The sequence below is a fragment of the Photinus pyralis genome, unplaced genomic scaffold (genome assembly GCF_008802855.1).
Source record: "Photinus pyralis isolate 1611_PpyrPB1 unplaced genomic scaffold, Ppyr1.3 Ppyr1.4_LG7, whole genome shotgun sequence".
Classification (NCBI taxonomy): domain Eukaryota; kingdom Metazoa; phylum Arthropoda; class Insecta; order Coleoptera; family Lampyridae; genus Photinus; species Photinus pyralis.
The window spans coordinates 7,208,900-7,228,780 of NW_022170738.1; the positions used below are offsets into that span (position 1 = coordinate 7,208,900).

Sequence of the window (19,881 nt, forward strand, 5' to 3'; positions counted from 1 at the left end):
CCGTTGAACATCCAAATTGAGATGTTGTTGGTACAGATTGATCAGTTATAGGTTGTATCCCCACTAATTCATCTACATCCATTGCAATTGGTGCAATGGTAGAGGTCGGTTTGGAGAAAAATAGCGTTCTCTCCGCTGTTACCTTTCCATACTTCTTAACACCTGGTGTCACTGCACCAACGGGTGATTCAAGAGAAGCTGGTAGGCATGCTATAGCTTCTACAAAACCGAAATTCTATTAATGCAAATTATGACTCATATTAGTAAATTCCTACCTCGGACGCTTTCTGGTGTTCTAATAGCACATGTTGGCAATGGATGGTGAATATACAAATATTCGTCTCCAACATACGCTGAAACAATGAAATATAATAATAATAATAATAATAATAATGCCTTTATTGAGTAGCAGCTGCAAAATGTAGAAAGGAAAATGATAGTATTACAGCTCAAAGGGCGGAGTTCAGCTTGTAATAAAAATTACTCGCTGCTCTCCCACTCAACCCATAACGATTGTTTAAATGATCACATAAATGTTATAAATTCAGTTGTATGCGTCATGTAACAAGAAAAAAGAAAAAAATAGTAAAATTAAAACATAAATTATAAAGTTTAGCAACAGTAACATTGTAACATCTACGATTTTAGCACACTACCTGACCACTATACCTGAGCTTCTAGCATGATTGACTTGCACATGCGTTTAAATTGTTTTAGATTTTTGGATTTTAGAGAATTTGGGAGGGGATTATACAATTTGTAGATGTTAAAAGTGAAGCATCTTTCGAAAAAAGATGTAATGTGTAATGGTGGACTTATCAATCCCCTAAACCTCAAATTTAAATTATGAACATCTGTTCTGTAAGTTATTTTATCATACAAATACGCTGGTGTTTTGTTTAGAATAATTGAGTGATAAAGCGATAAGCTATGCAGGTCCCTTCGCTTTTGCATATTCAGCCACTTCGCTTCCTTTAGCTTATGAGAAATACGTTGAAATTTCCTTATACCAAATATTAATCGCAAGCATCCATTTTGTAGCTTTTGAATTCGCCGTTGATCGATAGAATCTAAACACGCACTATAAACAACGTCACAATAATTTAAGGGAGAAAGGACGAGTGATTCGCAAAGTAAAGATTTGATTTTTGAACTAAAAGAAGATCTGAAAGGATAAATTTTTTTCAAGTTGCCGTACGCTTTTTGGAGACAAGTAGATACATGATGTTTAAACCGCAGTTTGTAGTCAATATATAGTCCAAGGTTTTTGACAACGTCTTTGAAAATAATTGTTTGATTATGAATATTAATATTAATTTTAGCAAGTAACATTTCACGATGATGAGGACGACAAAACAGTATGGCAGTAGATTTTTTAGAGTTAAGTTGCAAGGAATGTGCAGAAAAGGTCGAATACAAAGAATTTAAGTCAGAATTTAAATACTGGCAAGCATTTTCCACATCAGAAGGACGAAACGAATAATAAATTTGGGTTCAAATGTGGATATATTATTTTCCACTTTCACGGCTTGCTTCCGATCAGAAAGGTAGCTAGCGACAAAGGCAACAGCTGTATTACTGAAACACATGTAATTCAGTATGGCAAGAAGCATAGAATGATCTATCGTGTCAAATGCCTTTGACAAATCCAACAGGATCAGAATAGTCGCGTAGTCTTGATCAGTAGCAGACAACATCATCGACTATCTTTAAAAGAGCGGTACAGCAACTGTGCTTGGTCCTGAAGCCAGACTGTATATCTGGAATTAAATTATTACTTGCCAAGTGCTTTCTAATTTGCTTGTCGACGATCTTTTCAATAATTTTAGATAATGTAGGCAATATACTAATCGGCCTGTAATCATTTCGATCTGACGGTGACGGCTTCTTAGGTAGTGGGATGACAATCGCATTTTTCCGGTTATTGGAAATGCACCTCTCATCGAAATGTACTCCGCATATTCTATACCAACTTAAACTTTCATGTTTTAATGTAAATAGTTTGTCGTTCCCAATTCTCCGCAACCATACATTCCTAATTTCTTCGGTGACAGGAATACTAAACCTTAAAAAAATTAGCCCCAGTTACAATTGTTGGCTATTCAATAGATTATAATTACCTCCTATTTCCAATGTTGGCGCAATTAGGGACACAACATGTTCTGCCCAGCAAACACAGTTATATTACAACTATGTAAATGCTATATGAATTTGTTACTGAAAAATGTTACAGTTACATAGCTTGGGTATTACATGTAAGTTACCTGTAACTTGAAATTTCCCACTCAAGCAAACATTGTAATAGCATAACGGTTTCCTAACACAGTTATATTGATGTTACATAGCAAAAATATACAACAACCATGTAACACTGTTGTGTTGCTACTATATAACGAAATTATATTGGGACATCATCACCTTCTGATGTTGCCATTATGTAAGAAAATATAGATATCGGTAATATAACCATATGACATAACCTCTACGTGCAAACTAATGTTACAGGTAACAGTTATGTAGGTAACATTTAGAAGGCAATAAAAGTGACAACAAAAGACATCACACATTTATTAAATACATAACGTAAAACAAATATTGACATAAATGAAAATGGTTTAACATAACCTTTCATACATTATTAATAGAAGAGGTGAATAACGAATACATTAAAAAAAAGTGGATACTAATAATTCAAAAATGTAACCTAAAGAACACCAAAATTATTGTTCTACTTAAAAAGGAGTATTACTTTTCACGATTGTGTCGTTGCTTGGCGAACCGGAACCAATCGCTACACATTTGTTCTATTTCATTTTCTTTTACTGTGAAAAATGAGCCGATGATACCTAAAATAGGGGTATTTTTATAATAAAGTATAATGGGTATTAATTTAACACGTACCTTTTATTGTGCCCATGCAGAGTAACTTATTAACTGCAAAGTTATTTTTCCGACCCATCCAAGAGCAGTCCATTGCACATTTATTTGTAAAAATCTTTTTAAGCACTCTGGAGACATTATCTTTTGCACTGTTGCCACCGACTGCTGTTACGAATTTCGTCTGTAAAATAATATATTATATTACCTTCAAATTTACATACGTCACTAGTTTAGAAGTGTTGAACAAGTGGCAATAAAACTTACAAATTGGTTAGCAATCTCTGGATTAGAAGATATTACATTTTCAAAGCTATTTTCATCCGTATTTCCTAATGGGAGAAATTGTTTCATAGCCTCTAATCCATCATTTGTGTTCACTTCTCGCCCCATTTCCAAAGTTTTCAATCTCTTGTCAATACTTTTCAAAGCAATATTAATAGAGACAAACATTCTAGTTATTTGCTGATGTTGTTCTATAAAAAAATGTGTGATCGAAATATGCTACAACATCCTATACACACCTTTAACAATGGACTTTAGGATCTCTTCAATGTCAGTAGTGTTTGGTTCCCCTATAATAAAGAATATCATAAAAAAATTGACATCTAATTTAAAAACTAAATGTACCTATGCACATTTTGCAGTGTATAACTTGTAAATTATACTACATGACTGAATGAAGATGAATTACTTAGAAAATAGAATAGATACTTACGATTCACTCTATTTACAGCATGTTCAGTTACCCTATCTCCAACGTTAACTAGTTCTGCTTCAAATTCTATTTCTTCATCATTTGCTAAAAATATCCCATTTAAAAATGATCTCATTATGGTATATGCAAAACACTTACTCAAATTTTGTTCGCCTATTATCACTACAGGCATACTTTGTATATCATTTTCCACTCCCACAGCTTCCTCAGCTACCCGTGGACTAAAAAATTGCGATTACATAAAACGTAATTGAGTAAATTTTATGCTTTTGATATACCTGTCCGGCGATTCAGTATAGGTAGTTGATGCCATTGGTAGTGCTGGAGGTAATGAGATGTTGGTTAATTGGCGCCAATCTATAAAAAAAATATTTAGCTAACAGAATATTAATTTGACCCTTACTCTTAGAAGACACAGGTCCAGACACATCTTCATCGGAAGAAAATTTCGATGGATTAATAATTTGTCGTTTCCCTCGTCCTTTGTTAGCATCATCAGATGATACATAATTATTATCTTTAGCCAGTTTTCTGGCCTTTTCAAGAGAGACTACAATTAACTATTATTAGTACTGTTTACTTATGTAAAAAATGCTGTCATATTATTACCACCCACTGCCTCCACAACTATATCATGCTCAATACTCCACTTTTGTATATTTGGTGATACATTTCTAGAAATTAGTGATCCTACATTTTTGCTATGTGACGGCCACCAACATTTGGTGTTATTTTCAAATAACCATGCCATTGGAATTTCCGAGGTAGTGCAGTCTTCTTCTTCTACATCGTCCGTTCTCGTGAATGATACAACTGCATAGGCCATTTTCAATTCTTAAAAACAATGTGGTTCGCATTATGATAATGTTTGTCAATATTTATGACTGGTATTGATTAGTTAAGAGATGACAATCACAAATATAAGAGAAATCATATAACATTCGTATAATGTAAACGTAAAAGTATGTACTGGATGATCAAAAATAGCTGATAAGGATTTTCCAATTTCTCTCAAACAAATAAAAGTGAAATAAAATTTAAGTGATCTAATCAGAATGTAACAATGGCAAAAAAACATATTTATATTTAGAGTAATCGAACATTATACATTTCCTTTTAATGCTTTTTACTGAAATTGTTACTTTTTGAATTTCTTTTAAATCTATGATAGCAATTCCATGTTTTCGAGAATCACAGGGTAAGCTAAAAAATGGTTCGGATTTACTAAACCGATTTATACATAATTCACAGTTATTGTCAATTACAGTAATGTCATTTACAATACCATACATACCATTATGTAATAAAATGCAATTATCATATTTAGATTTAGAAATAGTAAACCCATCAAACTGAATATAATCAACTATTTGTACATTATTTTTACAGTAAAAAATAATAGGATACTTCTTAGAGTTCTCATAAGTTACAGAAAGACACATTTCTTCACGTAACCTATTTACAAATTGTTGCAAATAGTTACCCGAGTTTTGCAATTTATGTTTAATTTCTTGCATAAAGTTTTCAAACTTAAACGCACTAAATTTGTCAAGTGATCCCAGTTCTTTAACGTCTGCAGCTAAATGTATTAAATTGTGTACATTATATGACAGAAACTCTTCTCCATATAAATCTCCATAGAATTTAACGAACCACACTAGTAGGGATTCTGCGTATTTGTTTAACTTAAAACATAATTCTGAATCAATTAAGATTCTTAAGGCAACACTTAAAGAAACAAAATGTTCGTAATAAATATTAGGTAATCTATTTAGCAAGAGAATTGGTCCAGAATATAGTAAAAATTGGCGAAATTCAGTAGCCTTCCAATTATCTACTTCTAAAAGAGTTCTAGGTAACCTGGCAAATTCCTTAGTTATGTTGGTGGGGTTGGGTCGGTGATTAATAATTCGAATTTAGGCTAGCGGTTAGAGTTTTATTATATACACGTAACACTACTTAACACTAATGAAATATATACACCTACAACACTAAAGAAGTTTATAAGTTCGTAAAACACAAGGAAACACACGATACCGCGATCACGTCTGAGGAGCAGTCTCTCCCTTACTACCAATCGTTACCGTGGCAATCTTACGGAAAGATGTGCAACGTCGATGGCTTATGAAGGCAGAGACCCAGGTATTAGTTAAAGAGTAAACCCAACTGTGTAGCCTGTTGCTCTTCTTGCCGATGAGAAGTTTCTTGATGACGGTTATACTGGGGTGGCTAGTGTTGTGAGGGTTGGCGTTCCTTACAGTGCTCTCTGTCGGCCGCTTCTTGTAGCGCGTGCGGGGGCGTCTGTAGATGGGGTAGGAACATGTGCGCGTGCACCTGTTACTTTAGCGGGGTTGCTACGTTTGGCGTGGGGTGGCGCACTTGGCGTACCCCGTGTTTGTGTGTGGGTGCGAGGGGGCGTAACAGTTATAGATTTTTTCATATTAACAAAAGATTCGGAAATTAAGTCCACTTCTTTTAATCTAATATTGGCTCGACCTTTAACCCAAAATTGCAGAAGACGTTTTGTTACACCGAGGCACACTAGATGCATATAATCAAGTGGCACCTGTGAAACCATTCCAAGCCTAATTTTTCTAAGCATGACTCTCGTATGTGATGTTCAGGTTGGGTTTTGCGTTTAAATGTAGTGTCCATTCTCAGTGGATTGTTCACTTCAGGAAACACCACCCTGTTTTGAATGAAATCGCCTTCTTGGGTGCATTTACCACAACCAAAGTATCCAGAATGGCCTTTTATACCACATACAAAGGCCTTAGCAGGAGCATCACATATTATAGCATTTAATTTTACATTTACTTGTACCCCATTCATTGTTAAACCGTTTGTTGACACTTGTAAATAATCCTCAACAAAGGGTTTAAGATACTCATTTGCATCTGCCGGTTTTTTTTTTCAAAGTAGACGCCAATCACAAACGGCTTAGTATAAAAGTCTGCCACTATTGAACCTAAAATAGGCCAAAATTGATTTGATGAACTTTTACACAAAGGTAAGCCGTCAACGTTGATGTCAATTTTAATTATTTTTGGTATATCTATAAAAAATCTTCTTAATGAGTACTGGATTCCACTGGCCAGTCCTAGATGAGCGTACAGTCCTCCACAAGCTAATTTGGTCAAATAATTACATGTCGTAGCTCTTGGAGTTCGCAATAATGTTCTAACATCCGAAGGTAAATCGTGTCCGTGGCGCCTCAATATATGCAATAATTTATTTGCAGTTGCGTGTGTAACATTACATTGAATTACAAATTCAGACAATTCTTTTCTCAAATTTTCATCATTGGGACATGAAGTTGTAACAAATTCATTCGCAGATGGATGTAAACTGCCCTCGGACAAATCTGAATCTGACAAGGAAGCATGTCCATCATAATCAACACCATCATGCACAGCTACAGTACATTCTTCTTTAATAAGAGGTTCCCGAGGAGGTTCCACATCATAAGAGCTGTTCTCTGGGTTGTCACAATATTGGTTTTCAGATGTAGGTGTATTTAAAGTTATTGTTGTATTGTCTTGTCTCTCCTTATCACTTCTGGAAATTTGGTCTACCTCCAACTTTATCAGCTGATTTCTACGCCTTTTACTGATTAAATGGTACCTAATCTTTTGGCATGATCGATGGTCGAGGATAGTTATATCTAGGTAGCAGTTGTTGTCGATGTGGTTCTATAGTTGTTGTAACACTGAAGACGAAAGGCCAAAATAAGATACACAAAGAAAATAAAATGGTTACTTTCACACAAAAGTAAACTATTTACTGTTGCATTTAAAGTTAACTGCCTAATAATTGTTTATTTACCTACGATTCGCTTATGAACGATTTAATCTTTACTAATCGATAATTTTAATGTTGATATTCCTACTGGGGTTCCTACATTTTGAAACAATTAATTTGAGCAATTACAGCAAATATTTTGAATATCTTGTCTGTTCGAGAAGACTCGCCTATTAATGGCCCTCGGCCAGTTTAAAACACAGTTAAAAGAATCTTGTCTTTATTTGCAAATTGCAGTAAAGTGTAACTTGATGTGAATATTATGTACATTCATTTACTTCGGATAATAATTTATGTAAACGGAAAGGAGATGGAGTTGAACGGAACGTATAGTGAGAATCGACCTCTAGCTGCTTTCTTTTGTTACATTTTCATGATAAAATCCAATCACATATATGTACCGTTACGATCCAATTTATTTAAACTCAGGAAATTGTAACCTTGACACTGAATTATAAGATCATAAAAGAAATGGAAAGAAAGGTCATGTACCTTACCTAATACAGAATTATGTTATTTTCCTGCGTACGTAATTTATGTTTAATCTCTATTTGACTTACCCAATTAGTTTATTTTGTATGATGAAACACGATTAACAACAACACGTTTACCACTTTCACGCCGGTTATATTTATTGGTTAGGTCAAACAATGTTTGACAAACACTGTAAAAAAATGACAATATGAGAAACTTCGCAAAAAACGTGTAAGCGACACCGCCGCAAGACCCATCTAGTGGATTTAGGTGTATACCTACGAAAGGATTGGTATGTAGGTATATTTTAAATGCAATAATTGAGGAAAAATTAATTATAAATTATTATAATTATTAGCTGATATGAAGCATAGTAGTTTACACCTCGAACCGACAATAGCGCCACGTAGGATTGTCGCCACTTTAAGGGCAGGTTACATAAAAGCAAAATTACATAAAGAACATATATGATGGTTTAGATAAAAAAAAGTATGTTGAAAGGGTGTTAAAAGTAATACGTCTCTTCAACGTAAGCGATATGAAACTGTATCTTTAAGATGTAACATTTATGTTTATGAGATATATCATTTTGTTCTATAACGTTTTACGTTAAAGTTTTGTACCCGCAACGTCAGTGTTGATTACATGCCTTTTTGTTACAGATAGGTAACAACCAGGTTGCATTCTATATAACATTTATGTTGGTAAAATGTAGTAAAGTAATATCGCCGTTAAAACATTGCGGCAATGTTGACGTTTTGCAACATATGTTATGTAACTTATTGCTTCCCAGTTATGTAACAGCAACATGATAGGTTTGCTGGGTGGTTTTAGTAGACATTTTACCCACAATTAATGGTCTGTGCACTTTACTTAATCACTAACGACTATGTACTAGGTATTAAGTATCACTATTTATACAAAATATATAAGATAAAATAAGAATTAATTCGTTTAAAAGTCAATCTTTTTTGGTAAAACTCTAGGACAAACAACAGAAACTCAAACACGTACACATAAAACGAAAAATAGCAGCAAGATACTTGTCCGTTGATGGTCTGTGGATACTTGTTGGTTTGGTAGGATGACGCGTGGATGACACGACGCATGGCAAGTGCAACATGTAAACATCCGATTAGCGATTACAGACTTCTACATAGCGTCATGGTGACAGACAGTTGAAAAATTCGCCTACTAGTTTCACAGATGACAGCACAAGACAGCTGACCAGATGCGCGATTTGGAGAGACACCCCCCTGGCGCGAACGTCAGTCTCTCGTTTTGCGTGTACTTGTAACCATCTAACGAAGTTTACGCTCGCGTGGAAATTAAATACTAGTGCATCAAGTTAAATTTAGAATGCCGTTAGCTGGCGGAAATAAGTGTATTTATATAAATTGCGATAAAACTCGTAGAAATTTTAAAGGACTAAAATTATTTTGTTTTCGTAATCATCCCGAATGGTTAAAAAATTGTGGTAAGTACCTATAAGGTGTAATCATTTGATTACAATTTACCGAATAACTTTTATAATGAAAAGTAACAATATGAGCTCGGATTATGCATTTTTAATTACATAGAACAATATTTTTACATGCATATTTGCATTTTTGAACTTTCCATTACGGACTATACCGGGTGATCCAGAATGACTGCGGACAATTTGAATTTCCCGAAAAACAAACCGTTTATAAAGTTAGTAATATGCCAAATTTCATTTATTGAAAACCAGTGGTGGATGAACTAGTTATTATTGGGCCTTGTGTGTTCGGGGAAACCACGACCGCCAGCGTGTTAAGTAAAAATCAGTAACTATTTAAAGCGCCAAATTCAAACTGTCTGCAGTCATTTTGGATCACCCGTTATATGAAAGTGTACAAATCTTAGTGTCAACCCTAATATAATTTTATTATTTTTAGGTAACGCAGATTTGCTAACTCTATCTCCGACTTCATTGAAAAAGAAGTTTGTGTGTCAATTTCATTTCAAAAATGAAAGCATTTCGGCTTCTGGTAGATTATCAAAATGTGCTGTACCAATTCATTTTAAACATTCTGAACATGGAATGGATGCAAATGAACTTAGCCCATCAACATCTTTAGCATCTACATCATTAAAAGTTTTAACTCCAAAACGCAAATATGTGGCAAAAAATTTACGTTATTCACCAAAAATCTTAGATGAATCTGATATAGACGTGTCTTTCTCTGTGTCTCTACAAGAAAAGGAGTTGCTCCATGATGCTAGTGATTTTCCTTCGCCAAAGCCACGCAAACGAAAATTAATTTCTAACGATGAGACACCAAAAACAAAAAAAATTAAAAAATTATCACGTCACGTCCAAGTTCAAAGTAAGTTACTAGCAACTAAGCGGTCCCAACTGTCAAGACTAAAAAAATCAAAAAAAAAATTTATCTATCGGAACATTGCTGATACTTTAAAAAATGTGAAATATCCATCTGCAAAATCAAAAACATTAGCACTAATGCAAATGCGCAACAGGAAAACCACCTGGACAAAGGACGAAAAAGAGCTGGCAATATATATATTTTATACCTCGCCAGCCTGTTATAACGCAATGAGAAGGCAAAAAATTGTTTTGCCTGGATTGAGCACTGTGAAGAAATGGATAGGGCAGTCAAATTTTTGTCCGGGTTTCAATGTTGATTTTTTAAAACAAATATCTATAAAAGCTAAATCTGTGAGAATAAATGAAAAAATTGTTGTATTGTGTTTCGATGAGATGGCAATAAAAACAGATCTGGAATATTCCAAATCTTTGGATATAATCGAAGGGCTTGAAGATCTTGGTTATTTGGGCAGAAAAGATAGAAAGGCTAAAAAGGCTCTTGTATTAATGGTTAGAGGGTTATTCAGTAAATGGAAATTACAGATCGGTTATTTTCTTGTCCACACCGGTATTTCCAAAGGGAACTTAATTTCGATTATTACTACCGCTATCAGCAGCTTAAAAAAGTGCGGAATTACAGTAAAAGCTGTAATTTGTGATCAAGGGACAACAAATGTCTCCGCCATTAAAGGTTTGGGAGCAACAATTGATAAACCATTTTTTACCATAGAAAGTGATAAAATTTTTTGTTTTCTACGACCCACCTCATTTATTCAAAAGTGTTCGCAACAATTTGTTGAATGGGTATTTCCAATATCTATTTCCTGATGACGACACCATATTTAATGTGAAGTTTGACGATATCGTAACTGTTTACAATTTAGAAAAACAAAATAAGTTAAGCAGATTATTAACAAAGCTAAGTGATGTGCACATCAATCCTAACTCTTTTCAGAGAATGTCTTGTAAATACGCGTTGCAAATTCTTAGCCATACCGTATCTGCAGCAATCAAGACATACATATATAACATTAGGGAAAATAAAAACCGCTAGTGCACTCAACACTTCAAATTTTGTTAGCTTGATGGATAAGTTATTCGACATTTTTAACAGTCGATCGCAATTTAACCAAAATCCATATAAATGCTCTTACTCAACGCTAAAGGGCGAGCAAAAAATTGTTATTTCGGAAGCAAAAAAAAATTTCCAAAATATTAATACAATTGACTGGAAAGGGAAAACATCACGGCCACCTTGTTTTGATGGAATACTCCTGTCGATCAACGCATTAGAACAGCTAAACGAAGACGTTCGTGAAACAAAATCATTTCTTTTAACATCTCGATTAAATCAAGATGTTTTGGAAAATTATTTTTCCATTGTTCGGTCACGAGGAGGTTGCAACAAAAACCCTACAGCAAGGACGTTTAGAACAACCTTTAGAATCAACGTTATAAATAATTTGATGAAGCCCCCAGGTTCCGCTAACTGTGAAGAAGATGAAGACGAGTTCATCGATATAACACCTTTACCTGCAGAGGACGAAGAACAAAACATTCATATAAATTATGCTAACCCTACAACGTCGTCTGAAGTTGACAGATATTCTTTTTCCAGTACTTCATCATCGTCATATACAGAAAATGAAGCAGAAGATTGTGCTGTCACCTATTATGCAGGTTACATTTGCAGCAAGTTAATTTCTAAATTCAGTTGTGAAGAATGTACACTTAAAATTGTTACAAAAAGAGGTACTCTAGATTCAACAAGAGAATTATTTATTTTAAATAAATTATATACTAATGTTCAACCCTCGTCCGTGGGTTTGCGAACTCCAAGTATCCATAATTATCTTGGTGAAAAAAGCATTACGTTGCTTTCACAAAATTTTAGATAAAGATAAATCAATTAATAATATTAAGGAGAAAATGATGAAAAATATACTTACAAAAATAAATTTAGAAAACATTTGTAATAATGACGTTCATCAGACGTATTTTCTGGATCTTTTGTTAAATACAAAACTGTATAAAGAGTGTAAGTGGTCAAATGAAACACAATCTTCTAAGGCAACTACCAATCCGAAATTAAAAATTTTACAAAATAAATAATTTTTAACTTTTAATATGACACTGTTCAAATTTTGTAAAATCAATAAAAACACGTTTGATTTTTATCGGAGGTCTTGATTTGTATTGCGTCATAATTGCCATTACATTTTTACAGGTAAATAATTATGTACCTATTCTATTTTTCATTTTAATATATAATTAGTTTATATTTATTTCTCTTCTCACTGCGAATCTTTATTTTAAGTTATTGTGCCAAATACTTTAGATTTTAACTGTTAAAATGTAATAATACCTACTTGAATAAAATTTCTATTTTCTGGAAATAATTCTTTATTTGTGGATCGCAATTATGATATGATATGGTAAGTTTAAAAAGAACGCGCGATCGTTCAATATGTAGGTTAGTAATTTGTACACATGGGATTTTTAGGCAAACAAAATTCCTTTGGATTTATGCCATTAAGGGCCGGTATTATAAACGTCAGTTGACTGGAGATTGAGTTCAACCTGAGATTGACGCGAATTTTGTGTTTTAAAATCAATAAAAGGTAGTTTATTTATGGGATTGCCGCGACGAGGCGCTTTATTTGTGGATGCGACAAGGGCCCTACCGTCGTTGGAAGCTCGCGCGACCTTTATAAAACACAAAAATCGCATTAATCTCAGTTTCAACTCAATCTCCAGTCAACTGACGTTTATATACCGGCCCTAAGAGTAGATTTGATCAAACAAAAGAGTGTTTTTTTACTTTAGTAGAATAGGCTACTTGTAGTTAAAGATAAGCGCTTGAGCTAAAAATAGTCTTTGTAAAACAGCTGAGAATACACGTTCGTTTCGTGCGACTTTGATATCACTTTTTTTACGCTGGGGAAAGCCTCGTCCTAATAAATAATCCCTACTGTGTGCGCAAGATGTGTATTTCTTCACTTCCCCACTCCTGTGATAACAAAAATAGCATGAAATTTACTGCACTATAGGCAACTCTCTAAAATCTTCATATTAACATTGCACGAGCTATCTGTAAAGCTCCGTTTATCTGTGCTATTATGTAGGTTCAATTTTTCTTAATATAACATTATCATTAATATACTCGAGTGTACGTACTACAAAAGTAATTTGCAGGTATTGACGTATTGTACTTTTACTTTGCTAATTCATTTCTAATTTTTGTAAATGTAAGTACGAGTATATATTGATAATACGGTGATATTAATAAAAATATTAGGCAACAAGTTGTATTTCGTATCATTATTATATGGACAAGATTTCCAAACCACCCTGGAGGTACTGTCATTGGCTCGTTACTTTTTTTTTAAGTGGGTGTTCGCCAAAATTTGTTATTTTGGTCACAGTGTTCTCGATAGTGACAAACATAACAGTTTCAGCCCTATTGTCCCACTGGGCATTGTGCAATTCATATTATTATTGGGCTCACGTAGGGAATACAAGTTTAGTTGTAAAAGATGTTCATTATATTTAGCTCCAACTGACGTAGGGAAACCGATTTAGGGCCTACGTTCAGAGTGAGCTGGGCATGATGCCAGAAAGAAGTTTTGTCGTAATGGGTTTGTCATGCGAGCAGTCGATAATGTTAGCTTCAATTCAACTGACATGACGTAGGGAATCCGATTTAGGGCCTACGTTCAGAGTCAGCTGGGCATGATGCCAAAATGAAGTTTTGTTGTAATGGGTCTGTCATAACGAGCACCGAGATGATTGACCTTTGGTTCAATGTAAGATGCAGTCTTGCAGTCTATTAGTTACCTAATATTAGCATTAAATTTATTCAATGACATTAGCCACTATTTAATTTATAAAAGTCGCAACATAAAGGACAATAACCACTAAATGTTTTTGTTGTGTCGTGATGAGTGTGCATCAATCTTTCGCAAGCGTGGCATTGAAACTCCTCATTTGGCTTTGATATTTCTCTATTGCACACCCAACATAAATTCATTATATCATCTGCGTTTTGAATTAAGTATTCCTTCATTTTATTACGGTAAATATTTGGATTAAATGAACTATCTAATAATGTAACATTATTAAGAACGCATTCGACAAAGAAAGCCACGTACACACCACAGTTACAGCCATCCGTTTGTTTTACATGAGGTGCAGTCCTAGATCTGAATTGATGTGTTTCAATACTGATTTTTTTAAAAGAGGCCAATTGTTTGCAGAAAGACTTATATCTCTGTAAATAAGCATTTGTTTGTTCAATATTACTGCCGCAAGGATTAAAATAAAAAAATTCATATTTTTTGTGATCGGCTACAATCAAACACCAATGATTATTGTTCACGAAAACAGGCCAAATAACTACCTTGTCGAGTGGCGACTGGAAAAAATCAAGCTGGTATGATAGCAGTTTGTAGTTTTCGGTGACTATAGTTGAGAATTGAGCTTGATAAATTTCAAAATCATTATCATTATTTCTTAGATCTTTCACAAGCAGTTCAGTGTATATCTGCAATACAGAATTTTCAAGCCATTGCTTTTCATTTAACGTCACAAAATCTTTTAGCTGCAGACAATTAATAAATGTCGATATGTTGTAATTTGCAATTACCATATTTTTTGCTTTTTCAGACGTTACACTATAATAATCGATATTTTTGTACAAACCATTACTATACCGATCGTAATTGTAATACTTTTCGCATAAAAGACACAAGTATTTAGTTGACGGGCACCTTAAATCTCTACGTCTCATATTGGTAATGCAAGACGAATGGATCCATCTGCCACATTCACCACATTCTACCCAATCGAGGTACATCGTACTATTAAGAATTTCGTTTTCTTCGTACCCACAAATTAAGCATCTGTTTTTCATGCTTAAGGAATGTTGGAGTATTGCAGTTTGGAATTTCAATAAATATGCAGAATAATCTATTAGGTGTTCAGCATTAGTAGGAACATTGTTGCACAAGTTCCAAATGTGCTGCAGAATAGCAAAAGAGGTTGCATTGACATCTGGTACTTTGTATGCTAGCTCTGATTTAAGTTTCCAGTTACTACAATTTAAAATATAATTTTTAAAGTGTTCAGTCCCTATATTTACGTTTTCTATGTGTGAATAGATAAATTCTAGTTTCTTATATTTGGCATCTATTATAAACAACACAGACTTATTTCCAGCGTTCAGGGGAACTAAAAACTTTTTAGAAGAGTAATCTGGTCTACAGTAAATGTCACGTAAATCTAGTTTCCCGCACTCTAAATAATCTGAGACGAATGTGTACGCCATAGTTTTCCGTGCCAAAATAGTACCACAAATCTTAAAAAGGGAGTAGTTTGTGTCTGAAGAACACTTGAAAGATAAAAAGTCGACAATATTTAACCTGTACAATTTTTTGTCTAGTTTGTAGCAAGCGACAACATAGCATACATCTATATTTGTATAATAAGGAACGTTATTAAATAAAACGTTAGAAAATTGTTCAAATGTTGACAGTTGTGGTTTATTACTAGCATGTGCAACATTAGTGGTAACATAATGTTCAGGAATGGGTTCAGTTTCAGTATTCAATTGGGATATAACGTCTGTATCGCTAATTTCAAGTATAGGACTTAAACTTTTGGATATTATACTCTTTTTCCAATGCAATTGTTCGTTCTTTAACGCGGTGCCTAAACTCTTTAATGCATTACCGGAAAAGGTTGTTGAAGAGGCGGCTTTTGTTTTTTTATTCCAAGTTTCTTTGCATTTGTCCTCTCTTTCGGAATCTGATTGTCTATACGTGCTAGCGGAAGAAGACCTACGAGATCGTGATGATAGCCCGGGAGCCAGTGATAGTATTTTGCGACCAATTTTAACCCTGGCGATATTAATGTGGAGTGGTAAATTCAATTGTGCTCTAAAGCGTAGTGATCGTCAGCAGGCGCACCAGTGGTGGGTGGGCCAACGAAATTGACGAAAACACGTTAAAAAAAATTTGAGTTTTAGTCATTTTAATCCTGGTGAAATTTATAGAGATGATAGTTAATATAATTATTTAAATAAAAAAAAGTCGTCAGCCGAGTGTATATTGGTGGAAAACCCGTCAGCTGATCAGGAAAAGTTGTAAAAAAATTTTCAACTTTCAGTCATTTTAATCCTTCTGAAATTTCACAGAGATGGTAGTTTATATAATTATTTAAATAAAAAAAATCGTCAGCCGGCTGTATGTTGGTGGAAACCCCGTCAGCCGGCCCAATCAAAGGTAAGCCGCGTGAGCCGAGGGTGCTACCTACCCGCGTTCGGCTGACGGGGTTTCCACCGATCTACAGCCAGCTGACGATTTTTTTTATTTAAATAATTATATTAACTATGATCTCTATGAATTTCAGAAGGATTAAAATGACTTTTTATTGATAATTTATGTATTAATATGTAAATTTTCATTCGTAAATTTACGAAACAGCCGCTCACATTATTATTAAAAAAAATAGATTAATTTTAAAAAGTTTGATAAGATATTTTTTATTAAAAAAAGTAATTGTTATAAAAGAAAATTATTTACATGATTTTTTTAAATAAAATGAATTTGTAAAGTACCCAAAAAGTTATATACACGACGGTCAACGTGAAAATAATATTTCACCAAGCGCAAGATGTATAGTATTTTTACCTGCTCGTTCAACGTTAGTAACCTTTTGTTTGCTCTATACCTGAGGGGAGATTCGAAGCTATACAAACTATACGACAAGGTCGTTGTTAGCCATGAATCGTAGTTTTGAGTTTGAAGACAGTTTAGTTCTGGTCGTCTTTTCGTATAGAAGCAACGCGTAAGTAACGTCGGAGCAAACATAAAAATGTCTAACGTTCGACCATATTGTATTATTTGCAAAAAAAGTAATCAAAAGTTGAAAAATTTCACAGAAATCACATTATCTAAATGTCAGAGTGTAGTGAAAATTCGCCAAGAAAATAATTTAGTTAGTAGTGACATTGTAGTGCCTACAAAAATAAATGAATTTCAAAAGTACCACACTGATTGCTACAGACGTTTTACCGCATTGTCGCCAAATTACAGAGTGTCTGCATCAAATCCAACAGTAGAAATGCCTTCAACATCACGGTATGTATTTTATCAATTATTTCTTTTATATAAAAACAAGTGATAATATATTTATAAAATAATTACTAAAAAGAGTATGATAAAACTATGTTATACCTTTTACTTTTACAAAAACTAAGAATGAGTTTCATAAAAAACAAATTACATATCCCACAAAATAAATTTTACGCATTATATAATATTATTTTTCTATCCACTTTTCTAAACATATTTTTACTTTAGGTGAAACTAAAGTAAAAATATTATATTCTCAAACTTTTCTGTTTGAGAATCTGAGTAAATTGCAGTGTGAAAGAGAAAGATAAAGTTTTGCCTAGCTTACCCTATAACTTAATTAAGCAGGTATAAAGAAAATGACCCTTCATGCGCGCTGAGTTGTCGAGGATCTACATCTGCTCTGCTACGAAAGAACAATAAAACATTCGTCTTTTTCTTTCGCATTCAGAAATGTATTTCATAGTTGTTTGTACATTTTTTTTCGTTGTATACATTTAGTTTAACTACAATAAAGATTGATGCTTATTAATGTCTGCGCAGAGAATATTTTGAAAAAATTTTTTGAAAAGAATAAAATAAACGAAATACATAATATAAATTAAGAACGAATTATTGAAATTGCATTCCTTTTTCAGACAACGTTCTGAAAATCAGAGCGAGGATGTTGAAATGGAAGAAGTTGAAGAAACTGCACCTATTTTGCATACTGATTCTGAAGAAAATGCTTCTTTTCATACAGTTTCTATATCAGAATCAGCAGTTGGTTCAATAGAACAGTATGTATATCAATATCAATTATTGTTTTTGTATAAGTTTATAAAAACTAAAATCATTTGTAAGTAAAATTATTCACGGGACAAAAATATTTTTTAGGCAAAACGTTGGAGATCTAAACGTTAGTGTTGAAATGGAAGAAGCTGCCCAAGCTGCTTCCGTTCAAAATACATCCGATACCGATCAACATTTCGCTGAAAATGTTGATGAAATTTCCCAGGATTTACAAGAATGTGATACTGAGATCAATAACGGTAATGAAAGCAAAATAGATAATAATTGTTTTTTTTGTGATAAAATCAGAAAAAAAGTAAAAGGCCGCGAGGAAAATTTATATTTATTTACAAAAGTAGGACGCGATTCGGTGAAAGAAATCGCAAAATCAACTGAAGATACTGACATGGTTAAAAAACTAAATGATTTGCCATCTGATGTAGATAGTTTTTATCATAAAAGTTGCAAAGTAACCTATAATAACAGTCGCCAATTAATTTTGAGGAGTAAGAAAGAAAAGACAGATTGGCATTTTGCGAGAGATGTTCGCGCAGAGGCATATGAAGTTGTTGAAAACTTTGTTCTTCAAAATATTATCAACCAAGATCAGACATTTTTTCTAAAATTTTTGAATGATTTGTTCATTGACCACTTAAAACAGCAAGCTGGAGACATTTCAGCCTATACTTTAAAGCCATATCATTTAAAAGACCGACTACTAAAAAAATTTCCTAAGAAAATTTCTATTATACACTTTGATAATAAAATTCTTGTGAAACCATACAAAGCCATCGTCTTGAGCAGTGAAATTGAAAAGCATAATATTTTAGAGGCTGCTGCTGAGATTTTAAATGAAAAAATTCGTCAACTTGAACATGATAAGTTGCCACATAACATAAAAATAAAAGACTTAATGCAAGGCGAGTGCATCGTTCCTCAATTTTTGACACAATTTTATGAAAAAGTTTTATCCGGCGTAAGCTATCGTCGAAGACATCATCAAAGAACTGTAAGATTAGCCAAATCTTATGCAGAAGATCTTATATATGGTGTAACAAATGGCCGAATAAAATGTTCTAAACACATTTGCCTTGGCATGACTGTGAAAAGTTTAACCAACAGTAAAAAAATTGTCAATGTTATTAATCGATACGGACATTGCTGTAGTTATAGTGTCCTAGAAGGTCTTGAGACTGAAGCAACATTTTCTTCTTGCGAGACTTCAGACATTTGTCCAGACGGTATTGTACGAGAACCAGGATTACACACAGGCGTCGCTTATGATAACTACGATCGCTTTGTTGATACAACATCAGGTAAAGACACGCTTCATGATACCGTGGGAATAATTTTTCAAGATGTGAGTGCTATTGAAAGTGAGGAAGCTGTTGACAAAGAAGATAATGATGCAAACATGAGCGATATTGAAGACGACGAAAATGCACCGAAAAATACTAAACATAGACGAAGTTTTGACGTAATTAGCCACGATTTGCAACCGTACACAAAAAGACCGCGAATTGTTGAAAGTTTGCTGCCTCTCGATTCAACATTACGTTTAGAAACAGCAAATCTCACATCACAACGTCATGTTAGTTTTTCGTGGATGATTTCACACTATTTTCGTTTACCACTGACACCGATGTGGGTGGGTTACAATAGTTTAGTACACGATGATACATCTCCACAGCAAATCGTTCGTTATTTAACTACAATTAATTCTTCTCCAACAAATAAAGCTGTCGTATTAGAGACTA

The 19,881-nt window shown here is 33.7% G+C and overlaps 1 protein-coding gene across 1 annotated transcript; it reads right to left on the reverse strand.

Annotated features, from left to right (window-relative positions):
* Positions 1 to 2,742: 2,742 nt before the first annotated feature.
* Positions 2,743 to 4,525, reverse strand: LOC116177408. The gene is made up of 9 exons (XM_031496381.1): positions 4,205 to 4,525; positions 3,999 to 4,145; positions 3,874 to 3,952; positions 3,734 to 3,816; positions 3,596 to 3,679; positions 3,402 to 3,452; positions 3,145 to 3,353; positions 2,902 to 3,061; positions 2,743 to 2,846 (listed from the first exon to the last, which is right to left on the reverse strand). Exons 1-9 carry the CDS (start codon positions 4,419 to 4,421, stop codon positions 2,746 to 2,748), a joined length of 1,131 nt encoding a protein of 376 aa, XP_031352241.1. The 5' UTR covers positions 4,422 to 4,525; the 3' UTR covers positions 2,743 to 2,745.
* Between the last annotated feature and the right edge of the window lie 15,356 nt (positions 4,526 to 19,881).